Raw genomic sequence first — 22,595 nt, forward strand, 5'->3', positions numbered from 1 at the left:
CATTTACAATTTGGCATCAACACAATTTCACTATGGAGCATGTGGTGTGGGTCACGGGTGACTTTAAGACCCTGCTTCCCCACGGTCTTGTCAAATATTTCTTGAAGGGAACAAGGGGGCTGCATGCCAATTATTTTACCAGCCCTCTTGATAAGATTTTGAAGTTGGGTTTTGAGTTTGACGGACAGATTTCCAAACCATTTGGAGAGGCCATAATGGATGATAAAAGGCCGAACATTACTCTCCAAAGCAGAAGGAAACTCAAGGCTTACATATGTATTTCTTTAGATGTTAACAAAAAAAAAATGTAAGACTATTGATAAAATACTTTTTGACATTATTTGGAAAAACTAAATTGATTGTATTAAGAAATTTGGTCAAATGAACAATTACAGTAAGGGTGGTCTAAATGTTCTCGATTTCACTACACTAAACAACACCTTCAAGGTTAATAGGATAAGACTCTATTTAAAAGATCCTACCTCAATTTGGAACTTCAATTCTCATCATATATTTTCTAATCTCTCTAATGCCCCTAAAGCTGACCAACACGCCGGATTGTAGTCAGCTGGAGGCGTGTCTTAATGAAATTAAACAATGGATGTCCGCTAACTTCTTGCAACTCAACGCCAAGAAAACGGAAATGCTGATTATCGGTCCTGCTAGACACCGACATTTATTTAATAATACCACCTTAACATTTGACAACCAAACAATTACACAAGGCGACTCGGTAAAGAATCTGGGTATTATCTTCGACCCAACTCTCTCCTTTGAGTCACACATTAAGAGTGTTACTAAAACGGCCTTCTTTCATCTCCGTAATATCGCTAAAATCCGTTCCATTTTGTCCACCAGCGACGCTGAGATCATTGTTCATGCGTTCGTTACGTCTCGTCTCGATTACTGTAACGTATTATTTTCGGGTCTCCCTATGTCTAGCATTAAAAGATTACAGTTGGTACAAAATGCGGCTGCTAGACTTTTAACAAGAACAAGAACGTTTGATCATATTACGCCTATACTGGCTCACCTGCACTGGCTTCCTGTGCACTTAAGATGTGACTTTAAGGTTTTACTACTTACGTATAAAATACTACACGGTCTAGCTCCATCCTATCTTGCCGATTGTATTGTACCATATGTCCCGGCAAGAAATCTGCGTTCAAAGAACTCTGGCTTATTATTGATTCCCAGAGCCCAAAAAAAGTCTGCGGGCTATAGAGCGTTTTCTATTCGGGCTCCAGTACTATGGAATGCCCTCCTGGTAACAGTTAGAGATGCTACCTCAGTAGAAGCATTTAAGTCCCATCTTAAAACTCATTTGTATACTCTAGCTTTTAAATAGACCCCCTTTTTAGACCAGTTGATCTGCCGTTTCTTTTCCTTTCTCCCCTCTGCTCCCCCTATCCCTTGTGGAGGGGGAGACACAGGTCCGGTGGCCATGGATGAAGTGCTGGCTGTCCAGAGTCGGGGCCTGGGGTGGACCGCTCGCCTGTGTATTGGTTGGGAACATCTCTGCGCTGCTGACCCGTCTCCACTCGGGATGGTTTCCTGCTGACCCCACTATGGACTGGACTCTTACTATTATGTTGGATCCACTATGGACTGGACTCTCACAATATTATGTCAGACCCACTCGACATCCATTGCATTCAGTCTCCCTTAGAGGGGGGGGGGGTGTTACCCACATATGCGGTCCTCTCCAAGGTTTCTCATAGTCATTCACATCTACGTCCCACTGGGGTGAGTTTTTCCTTGCCCTTATGTGGGCTCTGTACCGAGGATGTCGTTGTGGCTTGTGCAGCCCTTTGAGACACTTGTGATTTAGGGCTATATAAACAAACATTGATTGATTGATTGATTGATAATCTCGGAGGCTTAAAATTGTTATTATTGTGTAACTACAATATTGATAGGATTCCTGTTTCTCTTTCAAACTTTCACAAACAGGCCCTTCTCGCATGGTCTCTTATATACAAGCACAATGTCTCACCAACAAAATACTTCATTTGGAACAATGAAGACGCATGTTATAAAAATAAATCACTTTTCCTTGACAATTGGTTCAAGAATGGTATTATTTTGGTGAGTCAGCTTTTCAATAAGGAAGGTAAACTTTTTAATTACCAGAAATTCCTCAACGTTTGTCATTGTCTTTGATGCCATTCCAACAGGTGTTATTATGTTGTACAGGGCTTATTCATTTCCTCTTTCTGCTGTAACTATTTTGAATGATCCACTTGACACTTTTGTGGGGAAGCTTTGTTTTGATCAGAATAATCCGCAGCTTATTCCAAAATGATTGTGTGTCGGCCAGACTCGGCCTCCTATGTAATTGCGCTCTGGAATAATGTTGTGAATGACATCTGATTGGTCGAAACGTGGTCTCTTCCTAACTTGCGAACAAAGTCAAAGAGATTTTTTTCAAAATCCTTCATCGTCATTACCCTGTAAAGACTGTGGTGGTTAGATACAAGAAGGACATTGATGTTACCTGCACCTTATGTAACATGCATCCAGAGACTGTTTACCACCTGTTTTGGACTTGTGAAAGCACTCGATCACTATGGTAGGGCATCTGTCGTTTCATCTTGGAGAATATTCATGACACATTTGTGCTTTGTTTTAAAGATGTGCTATTTGGATTTGCACTGTACGAGAAAAAACTTGGAAAGGAATTTTACCTTTGCAACCTCATTATAATAATGGCTAAGTTTTATATTCATAAATGTAAGGTAATCCATGTCAATTGACTCCTGCAAACATGACACACATGTTCTGGTCCTGTCCCTGTCTGAACGCCGACTGGATTAATATTTTAAACATCTTGCAGATGCACTAAATTTTAAGTTGATACCTTGTGCAGAATTGGCTATTTTTGGAATTACACGAAACTATCAAAAAATTATGCACACTTTTAGGGATAGTATCGCCTTTGCATCATTAATAGCTCGTAGAAAACATTTATTGGAGTGGAAATCACAGTTTGCCCCCAAGGCCTCCCTATGGTTTAAGGACCTCATGTTTTTCTTAGATTTAGAGAAAATTAAATATAATCTGAGGGGTACACCAAAACAATTTGACTTGACCTGGGGCTGTATGATTAGTTACATAGCTAAATTAAATACATTACAGGATAAATGTCATACTCACTGTTGACAATGATCCTTTCCACTTACCTCAACTCTTTTTTTAATTGTTTTATTCAGTGACACTAATCTGTATGTTTGTAATTTTTTCTTTTTGTTACTTTTTATTTTATTTTAGTCAGTTCGTGTGATTCTCTATCTGCTTGTGGTAAAGAGGAAGGCAGTACATTGCTGCCCACCAGTGCCGGCCCAAGCCTCCATGGGGCCCTAAGCAAAATTTGATTTTGGGGCCCTCTATTTCTGCCAATAATATTGATTGTTGATCATTCACACACCTACTATAAACTCATTGCGGCTCTGGCAGTATTGTTTACATTATCCTATTGTCAGCCTGGCATGTCTTTACAAATGACATGTCATTTATAAAGATATGGGGGTGGCCCAGTTAAGAACATAAATAATACCAATGAATGAACGAATGATGTCCAGAGTGCCACATATGGTTCCTAATCTTAAAATGTAGAAAACATTCAGCTGCAAGAGTGGCCTGGGGTTGAACAGTCCAAGTGATAAAGCTTTGTATTTACAGTAAAAGTGTCATCTTGTCTCATCAGTCTTGTACTTATTAGTCTTTAATTACTAGTTTATATTTTTAGTTAATTGTTCATATTTAATGTTTACTTTGTACAAAGAGAGCGCAGTCTACTGAAGTTAAATTCATCAATAGTTTTCCCCTTTGAAAGACGCAAGGCAAATTCCTTCCATTTCACCATGTTGCTACAATGATCTTCACTGTTTTCATGCTGTTTCAGCAGTGCACCTATATTGACCCAATCCCGCTGTACCTCGGCTGCCAGTTTTAAGGACTTTTTGGAAAATAATTTGCAGCAAAAGCAATAGACTGCATCTTTACTTATTGAATAAGTCAGCCAGCTACGCTTGACTTTTTCCCCATTGACTAGCTGTCTGTAGGTATAATGATAATGAAAACTTCGGCCATCATGCCGTTTGGGGAATGAAAAGTTCTCCTTAATAGACAGTGGTCCTCTGATCACCTGTCTGAATCTGAGAGGAAAGATATGGCGTCACATTAGTGCCAAAAATCCGAGCGCATAAAAACTGTTATCGCGCGCTGATTCTCCACTTCGTGCGCGCGCGACACCCTTTTGCGCGCGCGTGGTGTCTTTTTGCGCGCGCGCGGTGCCTTTCTGCGCGCGTGCCGTCTCGGTCTGTGCGCTCTCTGTGTACTCCTGGCATCTCTCCTCGCGCTGTCATGTTTCTTTTTGGCACTTTGAGGGCAGGTATGCTTAGACGGCCCCTCCTTTCTGATTGGCTCTGAGCATTTTTCATAAGACCAATCATTCTCCAGCGTAGCAACGTTGTAGCCATCTTACCTCGGACAGCTAGCCTCAATCATTACATTGATGTCAAAGCAAGTCATGGTAATTTAATTAGTACATGTACCAATTAAATTACCATAACTTGCTCGATTTTCGACCAATTTACAAACGGTTTGCCTTGTTACAAATCTTATTACATGTAGATATGACATAGGATGCTGCACCTGTTGAACTTACCTCTTTCGCTATAAAAAAAAATGACTTAATTGTGCAACATAGTTGTGTAGGGTCAGTGTTAGTCAGTTCTCTGATTATTTTAAACTGTTTCAGAATACATTATTAAAAGGCTATTTTTAACATTTTAAAAACTAAATTCAAAGATTATTTCATTAATTTTATGGCTGAATCAAAAGAAATTCCATAAATTAGAAAACAAATGTTCAAGAAGAAGTGAAAACTTTGCGCCTATAACAATCTTGATACATATTGACGATGACCCGCCCTGCTATACTTCTGATTATCTCTGAGCATTTTTCGTCTGGCCAATCAGAAAGAAGGGGCCGGCTAAGCATACCCACCCCCAAAGTGCCAAAACGAAACATGCCAGCACACAGACCGAGACGGCACGCGCGCAAAAAGGCACCACGCGCGCGCAAAAGGGTGTCGCGCGCGCGCACGAAGTGGAGAATCAGCGCGCGATAACAGTTTTTATGCGCTCGGATTTTTGGCACTAATGTGACGCCATAGCAGGCGGCAAACGTCACAGGTGCAGCAGAGGCAGCTTTACATTTAAAGAGAGGCAGGAAGAATCACTAAGCCTAGATCAGCAGCAGCACTCTGTTGACCTAAAATTGTGTTTTTGTACAATAATATATCTTTGATCATTTAGAAATCATCAGTCAGACTCATACATGCAAAAAATAAAAAATAAGAATTTTTTGTTAATTGCTTTTGGGGGCCCCCTGGTGGCCGCGGGGCCCTAAGCAAGCGCTTAGTACGCTTATGCCTTGGGCCGGCTCTGCTGCCCACTGTGACTGAAATGTAGGGGTGTGGGGGGTTATTCTTATTTATTTAATTATTATTATTTATTCATTTTTAATTTCATTGTATTTTAAAAAAAAAATTGAGGAGGGGGAGGGAAAAAAGTGCCTATTTTCTCAGTACCTGTATTATGATTTCCCTATCAAATGGATACATATTCAAAAAAAAAAAAGTAAGATTCTCAACACCCAATCGGTTTTTTGTGCCTTTAAAAAAAGAGTTAGAACTTTAATTTAAAACGCTATCTACCTCCAGCAACCAAAAAGCTGTGAAAACTATGATGCTATGCTCCAAATATAAAATATTTACAGAACTTGTGTGAGCCATAACTATACACATTACTATGTATATATGTATGTATGTATATATACATATATATATATATGTATATATATATATATATATATATATATATATATATATATATATATATATATATATATATATATATATATATATATATATATATATATATATATATATATATATATATATGTATGTGTGTATGTCTGTATGTGTGTGTGTGTGTGTGTGTGTGTGTGTTTTACATTGTATTATAATTACGAACGCTTCCCTAGGGAAGTGTTTGGGCACGTCCGACCGGTAGGAGGCCACGGGGAACACCCAGGACACGTTGGGAAGACTATGTCTCCCGGCTGGCCTGGGAACGCCTCGGGATCCCCCGGGAGGAGATTGACCAAGTGGCTGGGGAAAGGGAAGTCTGGGCTTCCCTGCTTAGGCTGCTGCCCCCGCGACCCGACCTCGGATAAGCGGAAGAAGATGGATGGATGGATGAATTAACAACCCCCTAGCGCTATATTGTACGGTTTTTGTTTCTTTTTAATGGTCCTTGTTATTTCATGTTTTCATATGTTTATAAATGTTAGACTTTATAAATTAAGGTATATGGGGAAAAACATAATGATAAAGCGCTCAAAATGGTAACAAATTAAAAATTGTGTTCACGGTTTTTTTTTTTACTTTTTTTTTTATAAACCTTTATTTATAAACTGCAACATTTACAAACAATCGAGAAATAATAATAATCAAAATAAGTACAGAAACAGTACAAAAAGTCACACATGTAAATAATTTAAATTAAATTGTGTTCACGTTCGCTCTATTTCTGTTCCGGTCCTGACGTCAGCAAAGTGAGAACACGTGACAGAAGCAGGAAGTGCGAGGACGAGTACACGGTCCAAGTTCAAAAAGATGGTCGCGGCTCGAAGAGGATCTTCTTACGGTGGGATGTCGTCAGGCCCCATCGGACAGGAAATGTTTGGTCGGCTGAACACCTCAGATTTGGATACAACCATTTGCTAATCATTGTGGATGATTTGTATCTTCAACACGCACATAAGAAAAGTCGAGTCGGGACACTAGCAATTTGACTCGTCGCCATCCAACATAATGTTTCGGGGTTCCTACATGTTCCTTCTTTTCTTTGTTGTTTGCTCGCTACAGCCAATAAACGGTAAGTTCTTTTTTATACGCATGAATGACGAATTCCCTAGAATACTGACACACCTAAAAAAATGTTATGAGCGGAAACGCTGTTAGCAAATGCGTATCGAGTCTGGTTTCCGGTTGGAACGGATTCTTTTTTAATTCTTGTGACAGATCGACCTCAAATGGAACTAGAAAACGACCAGACTAACAAAAATATATGTTTACCCTTGGCGTTTGCTGTATTACAACAAAATAATGTCACCGACTTATTTGGCAAGTCCTACTGCCTCTTACTTTGATGTTGTAATGTTATTATGAAAGAAACAAAACTACATTGGAGAGAGAATGTGCCCGCCTGTACTGAGAGCTGTCGTATAAAAAACTGTATTTTAGAAGGAAGTGAGAACTGGAGATGCAGACGTGATGAGATGAAGCCAAATAACTCACTCGTATTTACAAAACCAGTGAATGTTGGCACGTTGTGTAAATCGTAAATAAAAACAGAATACAACGATTTGCAAATCCTTTTCAACCTATATTCAATTGAATAGACTGCAAAGACAAGATACTTAATGTTCAAACTGGTGAACTTTATTTTTTGCAAATATTAGCTAATTTGGAATTTAATGCCTGCGACATGTTTCAATAAAGCTGGCACAAGTGGCAAAAAAGACTGAGAAAGTTGAGGAATGCTCATTAAACACTTATTTGGAACAGGTGGATGCCATGATTGGGTATAAAAGCAGCTTCCATGAAATGCTCAGTCGTTCACAAACAAGGATGGGGCGAGGGTGACCACTTTGTGAACAAATGCGTGAGCAAATTGTCGAACACTTTAAGAACAACATTTCTCTACGAGCTATTGCAAGGAATTTAGGGATTTCACCATCTAAGGTCCGTAATATCATCAAAAGGTTTAGAGAATTTGGAGAAATCACTGTAAGCGGCAAGGCCGAATAATTCGATCCCTCAGGCGGTACTGCATCAAAAAGCGACATCAGTGTGTAAAGGATATCACCATGTGGGCTCAGGAACCATTCAGAAAACCACCGTCAGTAACTACAGTTTGTCGCTACATCTGTAAGTGTAAGTTAATTACTATGCAAAGCCAAAGCCATTTATCAACAACACCCAGAAACGCTGCCGGCTTCGCTGGGCCCAAGCTCATCTGAGAAGGACTGATGCAAAGTGGAAAAGTGTTCTTTGGTCTGACGAGTCCACATTTCAAATAGTTTTTGGAAACTGTGGATGTCGTGTCCTCCGGACCAAAGAGGAAAATAACCATCCGGACTGTTATAGGCGCAAAGTTCAAAGCCAGCATCTGTGATGGTACAGTGGTGTATTAGTGCCCAAGGCATGGGTAACTTAAACATCTGTGGAGGCACCATTAATGCTGAAAGGTACATACAGGTTTTGGAGCAACATATGTTGCCATCCAAGCAACGTCTTGCCAACTTCACTGGTTTTGGGTTTGGTAATTGCACAGTGTGTCGACATACATTTTTCAAGGCAAGTTAATTATAAAGCACAATTTGTACACAAGAAAATTCAAAGTGCTTTACAGAAAATTAAAAGAAGAAAAATAATTCAAATTAAAATCAGAAAATCAGAACAATTTCCCTTGTGGATCAATAAAGTTTTTCTCAGTCCAAAATACAATCATAATTAATTAAAATCAATCAAATGCTTTAGATAAAATACATTCAGTTGTCATATGCACAATTAAAAGTGTTTTCAGGCTGAATTTGAACATTGCCAACGTTGAGGTCTGTCACATATCTTCAGGAAGACTATTCCAGATTTGAGGAGCATAAAACTGAAACACAGTTTAAACATGTTTAGTCCTGACTAAACATGTGCGCAACCTCGGATAAGCGCAAGACAATGGATGGATGGATGGATGGATGGATGGATGGAATTAAATAAGTGTTTTCAGCCTGGATTTGAACATTGCCAATGTTGAGACCTGTCTCACATTTTCTGGAAGACTATTCCAGATTTTAGTACCATCCATCCATCCATCCATCCATTTTCTACTGCTTGTCCCTTTTGGGGTCGCTGAGGGTGCTAGAGCCTATCTCAGCTGCATTTGGGCAGAAGGCGGGGTACACCCTGGACAAGTCGCTACCTCATCGCAGGACCAACACAGATAGACAGACAACATTCACACTCACATTCACACACTAGGGCCAATTTAGTTTTGCCAATCAACCTATCCCCAGGTGCATGTCTTTGGAGGTGGGAGGAAGCCAGAGTACCCGAAGAGAACCCACGCAGTCACGGGGAGAACATGCAAACTCCACACAGAAAGATCCCGAGCCCGGTATTGAACTCAGGACCTTCGTATTGTGAGGCACATGCACTAACCAAACAGAAATGCAGCCTCACCGTGTGTGGTCCTCAGGAGGTTCTCAGAGCTCAAGATGGTTCAAAATGGTAACAAATTTTGCTCGACAATATATTGACCTACAAATTATTGCAGATGAACCATATCTTTTTATTACATTTTTTTTTAAACCAAATTAACCACTGATGTAAAGATAATACATAATAATAGTGCATGTGTATCCTTCCTAATGCAATAAACTTGTATTTGTCGTATATTTGAACATTGTATTTGAAATTAGAACTTTTAAGTCTAAGTTAAATTGAATCAAACAAATGATAATAAAATATACTTGTCTTTTTTACACTTAAATAAAAATCACAACCAAAAGCAATACAGTAGGTTCTGTTTCTGTTAAGGACGAAGTGTAGACCCCTCAAATATACACAACCAAAATGGATAAATAAAGTATTGACAAACAAAGGTGCACTTTAATATTGAACATATTGGCAGAGGCAGAGTTGTACATTACTTAGCTGACAATCAAAATAAGACACAAAATAAGTCACAATATGAAAACACCAGCATAAGCAGATGTATTATACAGGTCATATGCAAAAAAAAAACTAGGGCTGTCAAGAGATTTTTTTTTTTAGATCAGATTAATCAGGCTCTTGAGTTTTGATTAATCATGATTTTCAGGGCGTTCAATCGATCGCAACTGGACTTTTTGGTTCGTTCTTTCTGATGTCTTTTCCTGTGCGGAGCGCAGGCTTTCTGGCGTCACTTCCTGTGTGGGCGTGGTCTTTCTGGCGTCACTTCCTCTCCGAACTCACTTAGTAAACGATCAGTGAGTCCATACAAAGCTAAGTGCCGGAGATTCAAGAATTACACGGCTGACTTACCCGTGTAAAAATTTGTCCGATGAGGGGAACCTTAAACGATGGTTTAGTGTGGCTGAAACGGGGCTTAGGCTAAATAATTATTTGTTTAAGGGGTTAAACGACTTAGTGTAGACATGGCCTTAGAAGACGTTTTGCCTTTCATCCAAGTAGGCTTCATCAGTTCATGCTTATAGACTTAGATTGGTCAGATCGAGTCTAGCAGCTGGTGCCAAAACCTCAAAAATGTATACTCCAACACCAGGAGGGTGTGCCTGGACAAGGATGTTGCCAGATTCCTATCGCAGTGAGAAGAACAACTTTTGCGATGCAAATGAGCAATCCTACTGTCATTGGCCACGACAGTCATTGAAGAATTGAATATTCAAGTCATTGAAACTATTCATACTTACCAAACCGCCCCATGTTTGATGTCTGTAGGAGTGTTTTCAGTAGCATTCTTTTTGTATTGTTTCAGTTTCACTAAATCCTCAGTATATTCACCAAAACGTCACTGTGGACCTATTGAGTCTGTTTGGCTCAAGGGTGCTCACACTTTTTCAACAGGCAAACTGCTTTTCAAATGACCAAGTCAAGGTGATCTACATCATCTCTCTTTTAAAATTTAGTGGGTGCGGCTTATATAACTGTGCGCTCGAAAGTCCGAAAAATACGGTCAATGTATTCGAAAGTAAAATTACTTTGTGTGAGTGTGTGTCTGTTGTGTCTTTCGGTCTTGGATTGAATTGCATAACACGAAAACACATGTAGGTCATGGCCTACGAGTTAATGTGCCCCGTCTTTTTGTTGTTTTTCGTTTTAGGGCGAGCAGAGCTGTCCCCACCTCAGAATGTGGACTTGGTTACCATGAACACCTGTTACACGCTGAAGTGGGATTGGGATGAGAGTACTTCAAACAGCCATGCTGTTTCTTTCTCTGCACAGTGTATATCGTGAGTTATGGCTTTTTGAGTTTGATTTGATTCATATTTTTTTATTCTAGAGGTAACTTTATTATCACTTAAGTTAATTTGAAATGGCAGGACAGTAATTCGCTATTACAGCTCAAAGGCAAAATGCAACAGTAATAGTATTGTGGCCAAACAGCTACATTTTTATTTCATCTGACAATTGTTTGTTTCATGGACAAAGATAAGACCTTCTGGAGGAAAGTTATGTGGTCAGATGAAACAAAAATTGAGCTGTTTGGCCACAAGGTGAAAAGGTTAGGCCTTTAATTCCAGGAACACCATCCCTACCGTGTATACTTTTGACCCAGCAGATTTAGTCACATTTTCAGTAGACCCATCATCCATCCATCCATCCATCCATCCATCTTCTTCCGCTTATCCGAGGTCGGGTCGCAAGGGCAGCAGCCTAAGCAGGGAAGCCCAGACTTTCCTCTCCCCAGCCACTTTGTCCAGCTCTTCCGGGGGATCCCGAGGCGTTCCCAGGTCAGCCGGGAGACATAGTCTTCCCAACGTGTCCTGGATCTTCCCCATGGCCTCCTACCGGTCGGACGTGCCCTAAACACCTCCCTAGGGAGGCGTTCGGGTGGCATCCTGACCAGATGCCTGAACCACCACATCTGGCTCCTCTCGATGTGGAGGAGCAGCGGCTTTACTTTGAGCTCCCCCCGGATGGCAGAGCTTTTCACCCTATCTCTAAGGGAGAGCCCCGCCACCCGGCGGAGGAAACTAATTTCGGCCGCTTGTACTCGTGATCTTGTTCTTTCGGTCATAACCCAAAGCTCATGGCCATAGGTGAGGATGGGAACGTAGATCGACCGGTAAATTGAGAGCTTTGCCTTCCGGCGCAGCTCCTTCTTCACCACAACGGATCGATACAGCGTCCGCATTACTGAAGACGCCGCACCGATCCGCCTGTCGATCTCACGATCCACTCTTCGAGGTACTTGAACTCATCCACTTGGGGCAGGGTCTCCTCCCCGACCCGGAGATGGCACGCCACCCTTTTCCGGGCGAGAACCATGGACTCGGACTTGAAGGTGCTGATTCTCATCCCAGTCGCTTCACACTCCACTGCGAACCGATCCAGTGAGAGCTGAAGATGCTGGCCAGATGAAGCCATCAGGACCACGTCATCTGCAAAAAGCAGAGACTTAATCCTGCAGCCACCAAACCAGATCCCCTCAACGCCTTGACTGCGCCTAGAAATTCTGTCCATAAAAGTTATGAACAGAATCAGTGATAAAGGGAAGCTGGAAATGTGTCCGACTTACAATGCGGACCAAGCTCTGACACTGATCGTGCAGGGAGCGGGCCGCCACAATCAGATAGTCCGATACCCCATACTCTCTGAGCACTCCCCACAGGACTTCCCGAGGGACACGGTCGAATGCCTTCTCCAAGTCCACAAAGCACATGTAGACTGGTTGGGCAAACTCCCATGCACCCTCCAGGACCCTGCCGAGAGTATAGAGCTGGTCCACAGTTCCACGACCAGGACGAAAACCACACTGTTCCTCCTGAATCCGAGGTTCGACTATCTGGCGTAGCCTCCTCTCCAGTACACCTGAATAGACCTTACCGGGAAGGCTGAGGAGTGTGAGCCCACGAGTCATACCAAAGACTATCGAGTCATACCAAAGACTATAAAAATGGGACCCATTACCTCCCTGCTTGGCACTCAGCATCAAAGGTTGGAATTGGGGGTTAAATCACCAAAAATGATTCCCGGGCGCGGTACCGCTGCTGCCCACTGCTCCCCTCACCTCCCAGGGTGTGAACTAGGGGATGGGTCAAATGCAGAGGACAAGTTTCACCACACCTAGTGTGTGTGTGTGTGTGTGTGTGTGTGTGTGTGTGTGTGTGTGACAATCGTTGGTACTTTAACTATAACGATAGTTGGAACACACCCTCCGGTTCCCCTTTTTAAAGAGAGGAACTACCACCCCGGTCTGCCAATCTAGAGGTACTGCCCCCCGATGTCCACGCGATGTTGTCAACCAAGACAACCCCACAGCATCCGGAGCCTTAAGGAACTCCGGGCGGATCTCATCCACCCCTGGGGCCTTGCCACCGAGGAGCTTTTTAACTACCTCAGCAACCTCAGCCCCAGAAATAGGAGAGCCCACCACATATTCCCCAGGCACTGCTTCCTCATAGGAAGACGTACTGGTAGGATCGAAGAGGTCTTCGAAGTATTCCCTCCACCGATCCACAACATCCGCAGTCGAGGTCAGCAGAACACCATCCTCGCCATACACGGTGTTGATAGTGCACTGCTTCCCCTTCCCGAGGCGGCGGATGGTGGTCCAGAATCGCTTCGAAGCCGTCCGGAAGTCATTTTCCATGGCTTCCCCGAACTCCTCATATGTCCAAGTTGTTGCCTCCGCGACCGCTGAAGCCACACACCGCTTGGCCTGTCCGTACCTGTCCGCTGCCTCCGGAGTCCTCTGAGCCAACGAGTTCTAGGATTACCCCTACGACAGGCACCAACTACCTTGCGGCCATAGCTCCAATCAGCCGCCTCGACAATAGAGGTGCGGAACATGGTCCACTTGGACTCAATGTCCAGCACCTCCCTCGTGACATATTCAAAATTCTTCCGGAGGTGGGAATTGAAACTCTCTCTGACAGGAGACTCTGCTATACGTTCCCAGCAGATCCTAACACTGCGTTTGGGCTTGCCAGGTCTGTCAGGCATCCTCCATCACCATCGCTAGAGAGCTCCGCCCCTCTCTTCACCCGAGTGTCCAAAACATGAGGCCGCAAATCCGATGACACAACTACAAAGTCGATCAAGGAACTGCGGCCTAGGGTGTCCTGGTGCCAAGTGCACATATGGACACCCTTATGTTTGATAATGGTGTTTGTTATGGACAATCTGTGACGAGAACAAAAGTCCAATAACACCAATTTTGTCAAGAAGAGTGGTCAAAAATTCAAGCAGAAGCTTGCCAGAAGCTTGTGGATGGCTACCAAAAGCGCCTTATTGCAGTGAAACTTGCCAAGGGACATGTAACCAAATATTAACATTGCTGTATGTATACTTTTGACCCAGTAGATTTGCTCACATTTTCAGTAGACCCATAATAAATTCATAAAAGAACCAAACTTCATTAATGTTTTTTGTGACCAACAAGTATGTGTTCCAATCACTCTATCACAAAAAAATAAGAGTTGTAGAAATGATTGGAAACTCAAGACAGCCATGACATTATGTTCTTTACAAGTGTATGTAAACTTTTGACCACGACTGTACATATTGTATACATTGTGGGAGCGCATGCAGTGCTTGAGACCCCATGAGGCTGATCAGCAGCTTTCCAGCCATGGTCATCTGATCCCACTGGTTGTCCCACTTTTGGTGTTCTTTTAAACAATATCAAACACAGTCAACAGGCACAACACAAGTTTGTCATCTGCACAAATGCTTCAATGTTTTAAACTGATGATGATAAATAAATGGTATTTTATTTTCTCCGCAGGAACTACAAGCTGGAGTCGTCCAAGACAAAGCACACCTGGACTACGGCCTGTGATAACACATCTCTGAAATCATGTGATCTTGCTGGGTGTCGTATGCATTACGTGGGTGTCTACACACTCCGTGTTCGTGCCAATGTAAATGGCAATTACTCCAACTGGGTACTGAAAACATTTTGTCCTGAGAAGCATGGTAAGCAATAGTAGAATATTGTTTTTGAATATTGCAAAAGTTATGTAGCAATGGCTCAGTTCTTAATTTAAAAAGTTACTGGATGCCGGGAATTGAAGAGTGCAAGTTCGAATCATGCACCAAAACAAAATATAGACAATGGGTCTGGTTTATGAAGGGACACTGGTTTACTTCATGGCACACAATCAGCCTCACCTCAAAAAACATCAAACCTGTTCTATTTTATAATTCCTGCTTCAGTCCTCATAGAACAGAACATATTTAAACTGACCATGTTTGAATGCCGACAACCCGTCTAAGTCGAACAACTCGATTCACGGTCCACTGTTTTTCTTACTAAAAACAGGCATGTGAAATTTTCACGAAGTTTTTAAACATTACTTTTCACTTCGAAATATCACTTCTGCGTTTTTTTAAATGAGATATCAATAAAATATGATGTAACAACAACATTATTTAAATGCTCGCCTCAGCCGCAGGTACTCGCTGTTCCTCTTGCCTAAACGCCGCACTGAGACGGTCAGGGGCAGCGAAACAAGCTTACTTGTTATTTAACCATCTAGCTAGCTTACTTGTTGTCGCCTCCATTCGCTCTCCAAGATACGTGTCCACTTTGCTGCTAATCATATTTGGATGGTTACATATCGAACACTGTTAGTTCCGAACCAGTTGTAGTTATAGAGTATTTATTAGTAGCCAGTGAGAAGGTATATTTTTGACGTGACAGATTGTAAACAGAAGCCACAAGACCGGAAGTAATTTACCCGAGAGGGTGTGCCTCCATAATAGAGTTGCCAAATGGGAAACCATTTTTTTAGTTCTTTGCATGCATGATATAGACTTTTACATTACATTTGCAGGGATAATTATCTGCTTAAAAACCCTAAATATTCTGTGTCATGTAAGTTTTAAAAAGAAAGCCAAAAAAGGTTGGTCGATGGGAATAAATCTAAAAGTAATTTTGAATGTAAAAATGCACCCAATTGCAGGAAATGTAGTCTGGATTTTCAAAATGTTCTTTTGTGGTTTGCGTGGCAGCACTTTGTGCTGATAGAAATGTTCCTAATGTTCCATTTTTTTCTCAAAGGGTCCTCACGTTACTGTATAAAGGACCCACTTAAGCCAATGTCGACAGCCAACTGGTCATTTCTAGGCGTGTTTTAGAATAGTCTACAATGTTTTAAATTCTAATGCATAAAATTGCCAAAATGATGAGTGAGAGAAGCCATGTTAATTTTGGACGGCCAATCAACATATTCGTATCTCAAGTTTTCACACATTAGAACAGTATGCAACAATCAACTTTAAAAAAATATTTGGGTTTATGTTTTTTAGCCCATGTTTGCCTACACCGTGTTTGGCCGATTGTCATACTTTTGTCGTTGTTCACCCGTTTCAAACTAAGTCGACAGACCTCGTACTGCTGTCACTGGAGAAGTCCTTTCAGTCATTTTACACTGTCTCCATTAAAACATTTAGACATTAAAACTACATTAAAACATGCAGATACTGTATAGTGGGGTTATTCAACGTTTTCCAAGCCAAGGGACTGGTCCTAATGGTACCTTGTTATTGTGCATGAATATAGAAATATAATTAGTTATTTGTTTTTATTTCAAACCAAGGTGAGTTGGGGAACAATGCTACTGCAATTTCTAAACTACATTAGAGTGTGTTAAATTGATTGTATTTATTTAAATTTGTTTTTATTGAGATTTCAGAAAACTATGGTGAGAACAAACAAAACAAGGCAGTTGAAACTGACACAGTATGCACAGTTGCATGGAGCCATACATGGATCCCATCTCCAGTGTGCGCCGTATATAATTTACATACAAACATGCTTCATAGACAATTTTTCCCCCCTTTGTTACATTTAAGTTATCAACCCATGCACAGAATACATAAAAAAAAATAAAATAAAATAAAAATACAATAAGTAAAGGAAGGGAAGAGAAAGGGGGCAGGAGTGGCTGGAGATGTGGAAAGCTACTGATCTAAGGTGGTTGCATCAAATTCACTTGTAAAATATTCTAAAAAGTGACACCAATTTTTTTTTTTACTTTTTAACAGAGCCCTGAATTGTGCATCTGATTTTTTTCTGGTTTAAGAAAAGCCATCACCTCACACACCCACAGTGAATGGGATGGAGGTTTGGTCGATACCCAGCAAAAAATTTTAAGTCGGAGAGCTAGTAAGATTGAGAACGCTGTGACGTCTTAGTGGTGTTTTGATAGCCTGCTGTTGCTAGGGGTAACCCCAAATATTGCGATAACTGGATCTGGCTTGATACTTTTTTTTACAAATATGTATTGAAAATATCTGACCAGAAGTGTGTAATTTTGAACATGCCTAAAACCAGTGTCCCGCAGGGGCATGGTGGCATCTGATGCAGTTTGGATCTAAATCAGGGTATATCTGAGTTAGTATGACTGTGCAAAAGTGCAGGCGGTTGAATATCTTAAATTGAACCAATCCGTGTCTAATACAAATTGAAGATGTATGTACCCTTTTGATAGCTCTTTGCCAGATTTCCTCAGAAAGCTCCATGCTCAAGTCTTCCCCCCACCGTTCTTTTGGATGATGGAGAGAATTACCTTGCAAGTCCTGTAAATACTCGGAATCAATATTGTTGGCCCTAATCGACGCCTGTGGCATTGAGTACAGAGTTTGAATCCAAGAAATAAAAGTTGTGCCAAATCCAAATTTGCTTAATGAGGCAGCACGGTGGTACAGGGGTTAGTGCATGTGCCTCACAATACGAAGGTCTTGAGTAGTCCTGAGTTCAATCCCGGGCTCGGGATCTTTCTGTGTGGAGTTTGCATGTTCTCCCCGTGACTGCGTGGGTTCCCTCCGGGTACTCCGGCTGCCTCCCACCGCCAAAAACATGCACCTGGGGATAGGTTGATTGGCAACACTAAATTGGCCCTAATGTGAGTGTGAATGTTGTCTGTCAATCTGTGTTGAAGGTCTTGAGTAGTCCTGAGTTCAATCCCGGGCTCGGGATCTTTCTGTGTGGAGTTTGCATGTTCTCCCCGTGACTGCGTGGGTTCCCTCCGGGTACTCCGGCTTCCTCCCACCGCCAAAAACATGCACCTGGGGATAGGTTGATTGGCAACACTAAATTGGCCCTAATGTGTGAATGTGAGTGTGAATGTTGTCTGTCAATCTGTGTTGGCCCTGCGATGAGCTGGCGACTTGACAATATTAAAGAAGTTGGGATACCACAGCCTGCCCTTTATGAAACTTGTTTGGTCAGGGTGCACAATAGTTGGTAAAACAGATTCTAATTGTAGGGTAAAGATTTTTGTAAGTATTTTGTTGTCACATGTGAGTAAGCTGATTGGTCAATATGATTCGCACTTGACTAAGTCTTTATTTTTTTTTGGTAGAACAGAAATTGAGGCTTTGGTCATAGATGCAGCTGAGATAGGCTCCAGCTCCCCCCCGCAACCCTGAAAGGGACAAGCAGTAGAAAATGGATGGATGGATGGATGGGTCATAGATGCAGGGAGCTTTTTTTCTTTAAACAATTATTTGGAGACGGAGCAAAGGAATGGTGTCAATTTACTGGCAATAGTCTTATGAAATGCAATAGGGTAACATTTTGGGCCTGGTGCTTTTCTATTTTTCATTAGTTTAATTGCTTGGCCAATTTAAGTTTCAGATATTGGCTTTTCTAGGCTGGATTTATGTTTGTCAGTTAGGGTGGGCAAATCCAGATTTTCTACAAAATGGTTTGCATGACCACTCTCCGAGCTTTATAGGGAGGAGTAAAAAATTTTTAACTGATCGTTTGTCTTTTGGGTGTGATTTGATGGTGCCATCAGTGGCTTTAATTTCTGTGATATAGGTGGCAGCCGAGAATTTGGGTAGGTGACGAGAAAGCAGCTTACTTGCACGTTCTCCATGTTTGTGGTGGCTTTGTCTTGATTTTAAAATGTTTTCTTCAGCCTGTTTAGAAGCAAAAAGATCGAATTCTGTCTGCAGTGCAATCTTCTTCCTGCGGAGTTCTGTCGATGACGAGTCAGAGAGTTGTTGATCAACGTCGCGAATAAGCGTGGTTAATTCTGTGAAGTGTTTTGACCTGCTCTTGTTCAGTCGAGATGTGTATTCTATCATCTGACCCTTCAAGTATACTTTAAGTGTTCCCCATAAGGTAAGTATGTTGCTATCTGGTTAGTTTCAAGGAAAAAGTCAATCTGAGACAAAATAAAGTCCACAAAGTCCTTTTCTGCTAAGAGTGTAAAATTGAGATGCCAGTTGCGCCTTGTGGCTACAGTGTTCTGGAGCCAAAGCTCCATGATGACTGGTGAGTGGTCAGAGATGACTATACTATCATAATTGCACATTTTAACAAGTGGAAGGATTTTTGTGTCTACAAGGGGAAAAATCCTTGAATATATCTGATATGCCGTTAAAAAAAGAAAAGAAAACTCCTTCAGTGTTAGATTTTTACATCTCCATAGATCTACCACCCCATTTGACTGGCTAAAAGTCTTAATAATATGAGCACATTTAAAGAGAGAGCCTGCTGAGATTTTAGAACGGTCAAGAGATGGTCTACTTATCCTGTCTGGAAAGGCCATGGGAAGGTGTACTGACTGATGTTCAGAAAGATTCACTCGGCAGTAGATCCACATCTGTTGCTCTGAAGAGAAGGGTGGGGTGGGAGAAAGAGGAAAAAGACAAAAACACAACGAGAGAGAAAAAAAATTGCGTCCATTAATTAATAAACGCGAACGGATTACTGGGTGAAAATGATGTAACATATATGCCACACCTACACGTGTCGCTGTAGACACAGACCGAGAATAAAGACAGCATGCGCATAAAGTCTGTCGACATTCTGCTTGACACCAAATTGGATTTAAAAGAATCTGATGTGTGTGATTTTTGTTTGCGTCTCTGCTGCTCGTGTAGTTAAGAGGACAACCAGTTGTTGAAGCACAAACTTCACTCTGTTGTCACTGTTCTCAAAAAATAGTAGTTTGCTTACACATTTTACTGCAAGTACATTTCTCAGTTGCTTGTTTAGGCTTTGTTTTTGCCAATTTACATATGTGTAATAATGGAGGTCCCTAGTTCTTAGAGTTCCTTTGTCTCCTGTCTTCTAGCGACAATTGGTCCGCCATCAAATGTGCGCCTGGCTCCTCATGGAAGCAACCTCTCGGTTTACATCTCTGATCCACTGACCAGTTCAAATTGCTCCATGACGGAAGAATTTTCCAAGTTGTCCTACAACATCTTGTACTGGGAACGCAATGAAGACATGCAGGTAAGTTTTCCCAATTATTCTTGTCATAAATAGTAGATGTTCTGACAACAACACAACTCCATCGACAATTTCTTGTGGGTTTATTGACATCAACCGTTTCGGTAAATATTAATTGAACTCCAAATTAAGGATGTTGCAATCAAAGTTTTACACTGCCGATTCTGATACCCATCATACATACGCGAGTGAGATCAGCCGATACCAATCAAATGTGTTAACCATACATTTTTTTCTATATTTATGGGGAGTAACAAAATCAACACAATATTTAAACTAGGACTTTATTCTCTTTTTTACATACACATGGTTGAGAAAAACAAAGTCAATAGTACACAATAATTAAACAAAAGCAAAAATTACCGGTACTACTGTAACTTCTACTCATTTAAACCCTTTGTTTTTTTCCCTCAAAGTCCTCCTGTGTCCAGGGAATTATTTCCGGAGTTTATAAACATTAACAAAAACAACAGAAAAAGATTTTGAGAAAATTAAAATATTGATTTGATCCCTCAAGTAACCCTTATATACTGATATGACCGGTAATATCGACACCACCAATTGGCGGACGATTCTTCCTCTTACGTGTCGCGTACTGACTGCGACATTGCGGACACACCAACAGTTGTTGTTATATTATCCTCTCTTGAGAACACTAATTCATTTACTGTATAATGACCTGTTAATAACTGCTTACTGTCTACTGTAAATTGGTTCCATCTACACTTCTTGAAGTTTACTAGGCACTTAATTATTTAATTGTGTTATTTAAAGCCAGGTTAGCATAGTTATTAGCATGCCTGTTCATGGGTTGCTCTTTGTGTTTAAAATGTTTAGCCGAGTCCTCCAGTGACAATATACTTGATAATGATATTTAAAAGACACTATGAAATGTAGTCTATTTTCCGTAATGGGGTGATTATTTTTATTTTAGGGAAGTGACTCCCCACTGTATATGGAGACACATAATTAGCTGCCAGCTGCTCGGTAATAAAAAGCATTAATCATAATTGCCGATCACGTAATTTTTCACTTGGTTGGCGATTGAGCCGCACATCTCCACTCCAACAATAACTTGACGTTTCACTTTTGTATGAATGAATGAAAAATCATCTTGACAACCACACAGCTTACAAAAGATGGTCTTATAACAGAACCACGTAGACTCTGAAATTGATGGCAGGCAACAAAAACAGAGTTAAGCAGTGTGGGATTACAAATTTAAAGGAAAGCCGGGTGTAGGGCATTTGCTCTAGTAAATGTAGGAATGTATGTTTTGAGTAACTGAATATACAGTAGCTGTGTATTTTCACATATTGTACATTTGGCATACCCTTTTCACGCTTTGTGTCCAGGATGAAAACAAAAGTTTGCTGGTTTATAAAAGTGATCTCATACATATGCTTTAAACTGGTAAATAACAACTTCCACCTCTCTTTCAGGTATTAGAACCCAAGATTTTGAAGAGCGATGAGTCTGAAATGACTCTGACAAACCTTAAATCTTGGACATTCTACTGTGTAAGGGTCCAGTCACGTTTCGACTTCTACAATAAGAGCAGTACATTCACTTTATCCAAGTGCATTCAGACTGAAGGTAATACATTTTAAGTACCTTTTAGTACATTTTAAGACACAATTCTTGCATCTTGTTTTATTGAGGCTGACTTTTCAAAACTGAAACTACATGTTGTTAACACCTTGGTATTGTAGTTAAAACGACTGTGCGCATAGACAATGGCCAAATGATTTCGAAATGTGAACTTATAGGGCAGGAGATGGTCAAAATACGGTCTGCTGACCCGTAAGATATCTCATAGGTATTGTTATCCTTGTAGAATTTACAATAATGTCAAATTCCAAGAGTTATTTAAAGTGAGTACGGTTAGCTATTCACTGTGTTCATCATGTGCTTGTAGTCTACACATCTATTAATATGTAACAATTCGAACAACCTTTCTCACCTAAAGTGTGACTAACAAAAACCAACACATCAACTCAACACACATATGCCACACAAAGTAACATACCCACTGAACCTTGTGGACATTATAAAATGTCAAAGCACCGTAGACATGTTATAATTACACCTATCCTATGCCACTACAAAACATGATGGGTAATATGCAAAACACTCTGTTGCCACACTTTGCCATGTTTAGCGCATTTGAGCTTTTTGATGTTTCTGATTGACTGCAAAACATTCAGGCGTCAAAAAAGTAAACTAGGTAGGAGTCGGACTTTCACATACTCTTAATATTCAATGTTTATCGCTATTAATTCTTATTGCAATATCTTCACAGTCTGATGGGGTCATTGTAAATACAGTTAAGTTATGTGTTGTTGTCCAGGCTGTTAGCCACAGTTTGCTTCAATTAATGCTTTAGCAAACTGAAGTCCATAATTCATCATTCTCTCCCAAAACGCTACACAATTGAATGTTTCGCAGTTAAATGTAAACACACACTCTCTATAACAATACTCCTTATTTACCCACCATAACAACAACCAGATTTTTATCACAGAAATGAGCGAACTGCTCTCATCA

The 22,595-nt window shown here is 40.9% G+C and overlaps 1 protein-coding gene across 1 annotated transcript in view; it reads left to right on the forward strand.

Annotated features, from left to right (window-relative positions):
- Window positions 1-6,639: 6,639 nt before the first annotated feature.
- The window catches only part of il10rb (interleukin 10 receptor, beta), a 29,525-nt gene continuing 13,569 nt past the window's right edge, over window positions 6,640-22,595 (forward strand). The window contains exons 1-5 of the mRNA XM_061926474.1: window positions 6,640-6,947; window positions 10,953-11,082; window positions 14,583-14,773; window positions 19,891-20,051; window positions 21,491-21,644. Coding sequence (XP_061782458.1) covers window positions 6,884-6,947; window positions 10,953-11,082; window positions 14,583-14,773; window positions 19,891-20,051; window positions 21,491-21,644 — 700 coding nt within the window. The 5' untranslated portion in view covers window positions 6,640-6,883. The remainder of the gene's footprint in view (window positions 6,948-10,952; window positions 11,083-14,582; window positions 14,774-19,890; window positions 20,052-21,490; window positions 21,645-22,595) is intronic.

This window comes from Nerophis lumbriciformis, linkage group LG31, assembly GCF_033978685.3.
Source record: "Nerophis lumbriciformis linkage group LG31, RoL_Nlum_v2.1, whole genome shotgun sequence".
NCBI lineage: Eukaryota > Metazoa > Chordata > Actinopteri > Syngnathiformes > Syngnathidae > Nerophis > Nerophis lumbriciformis.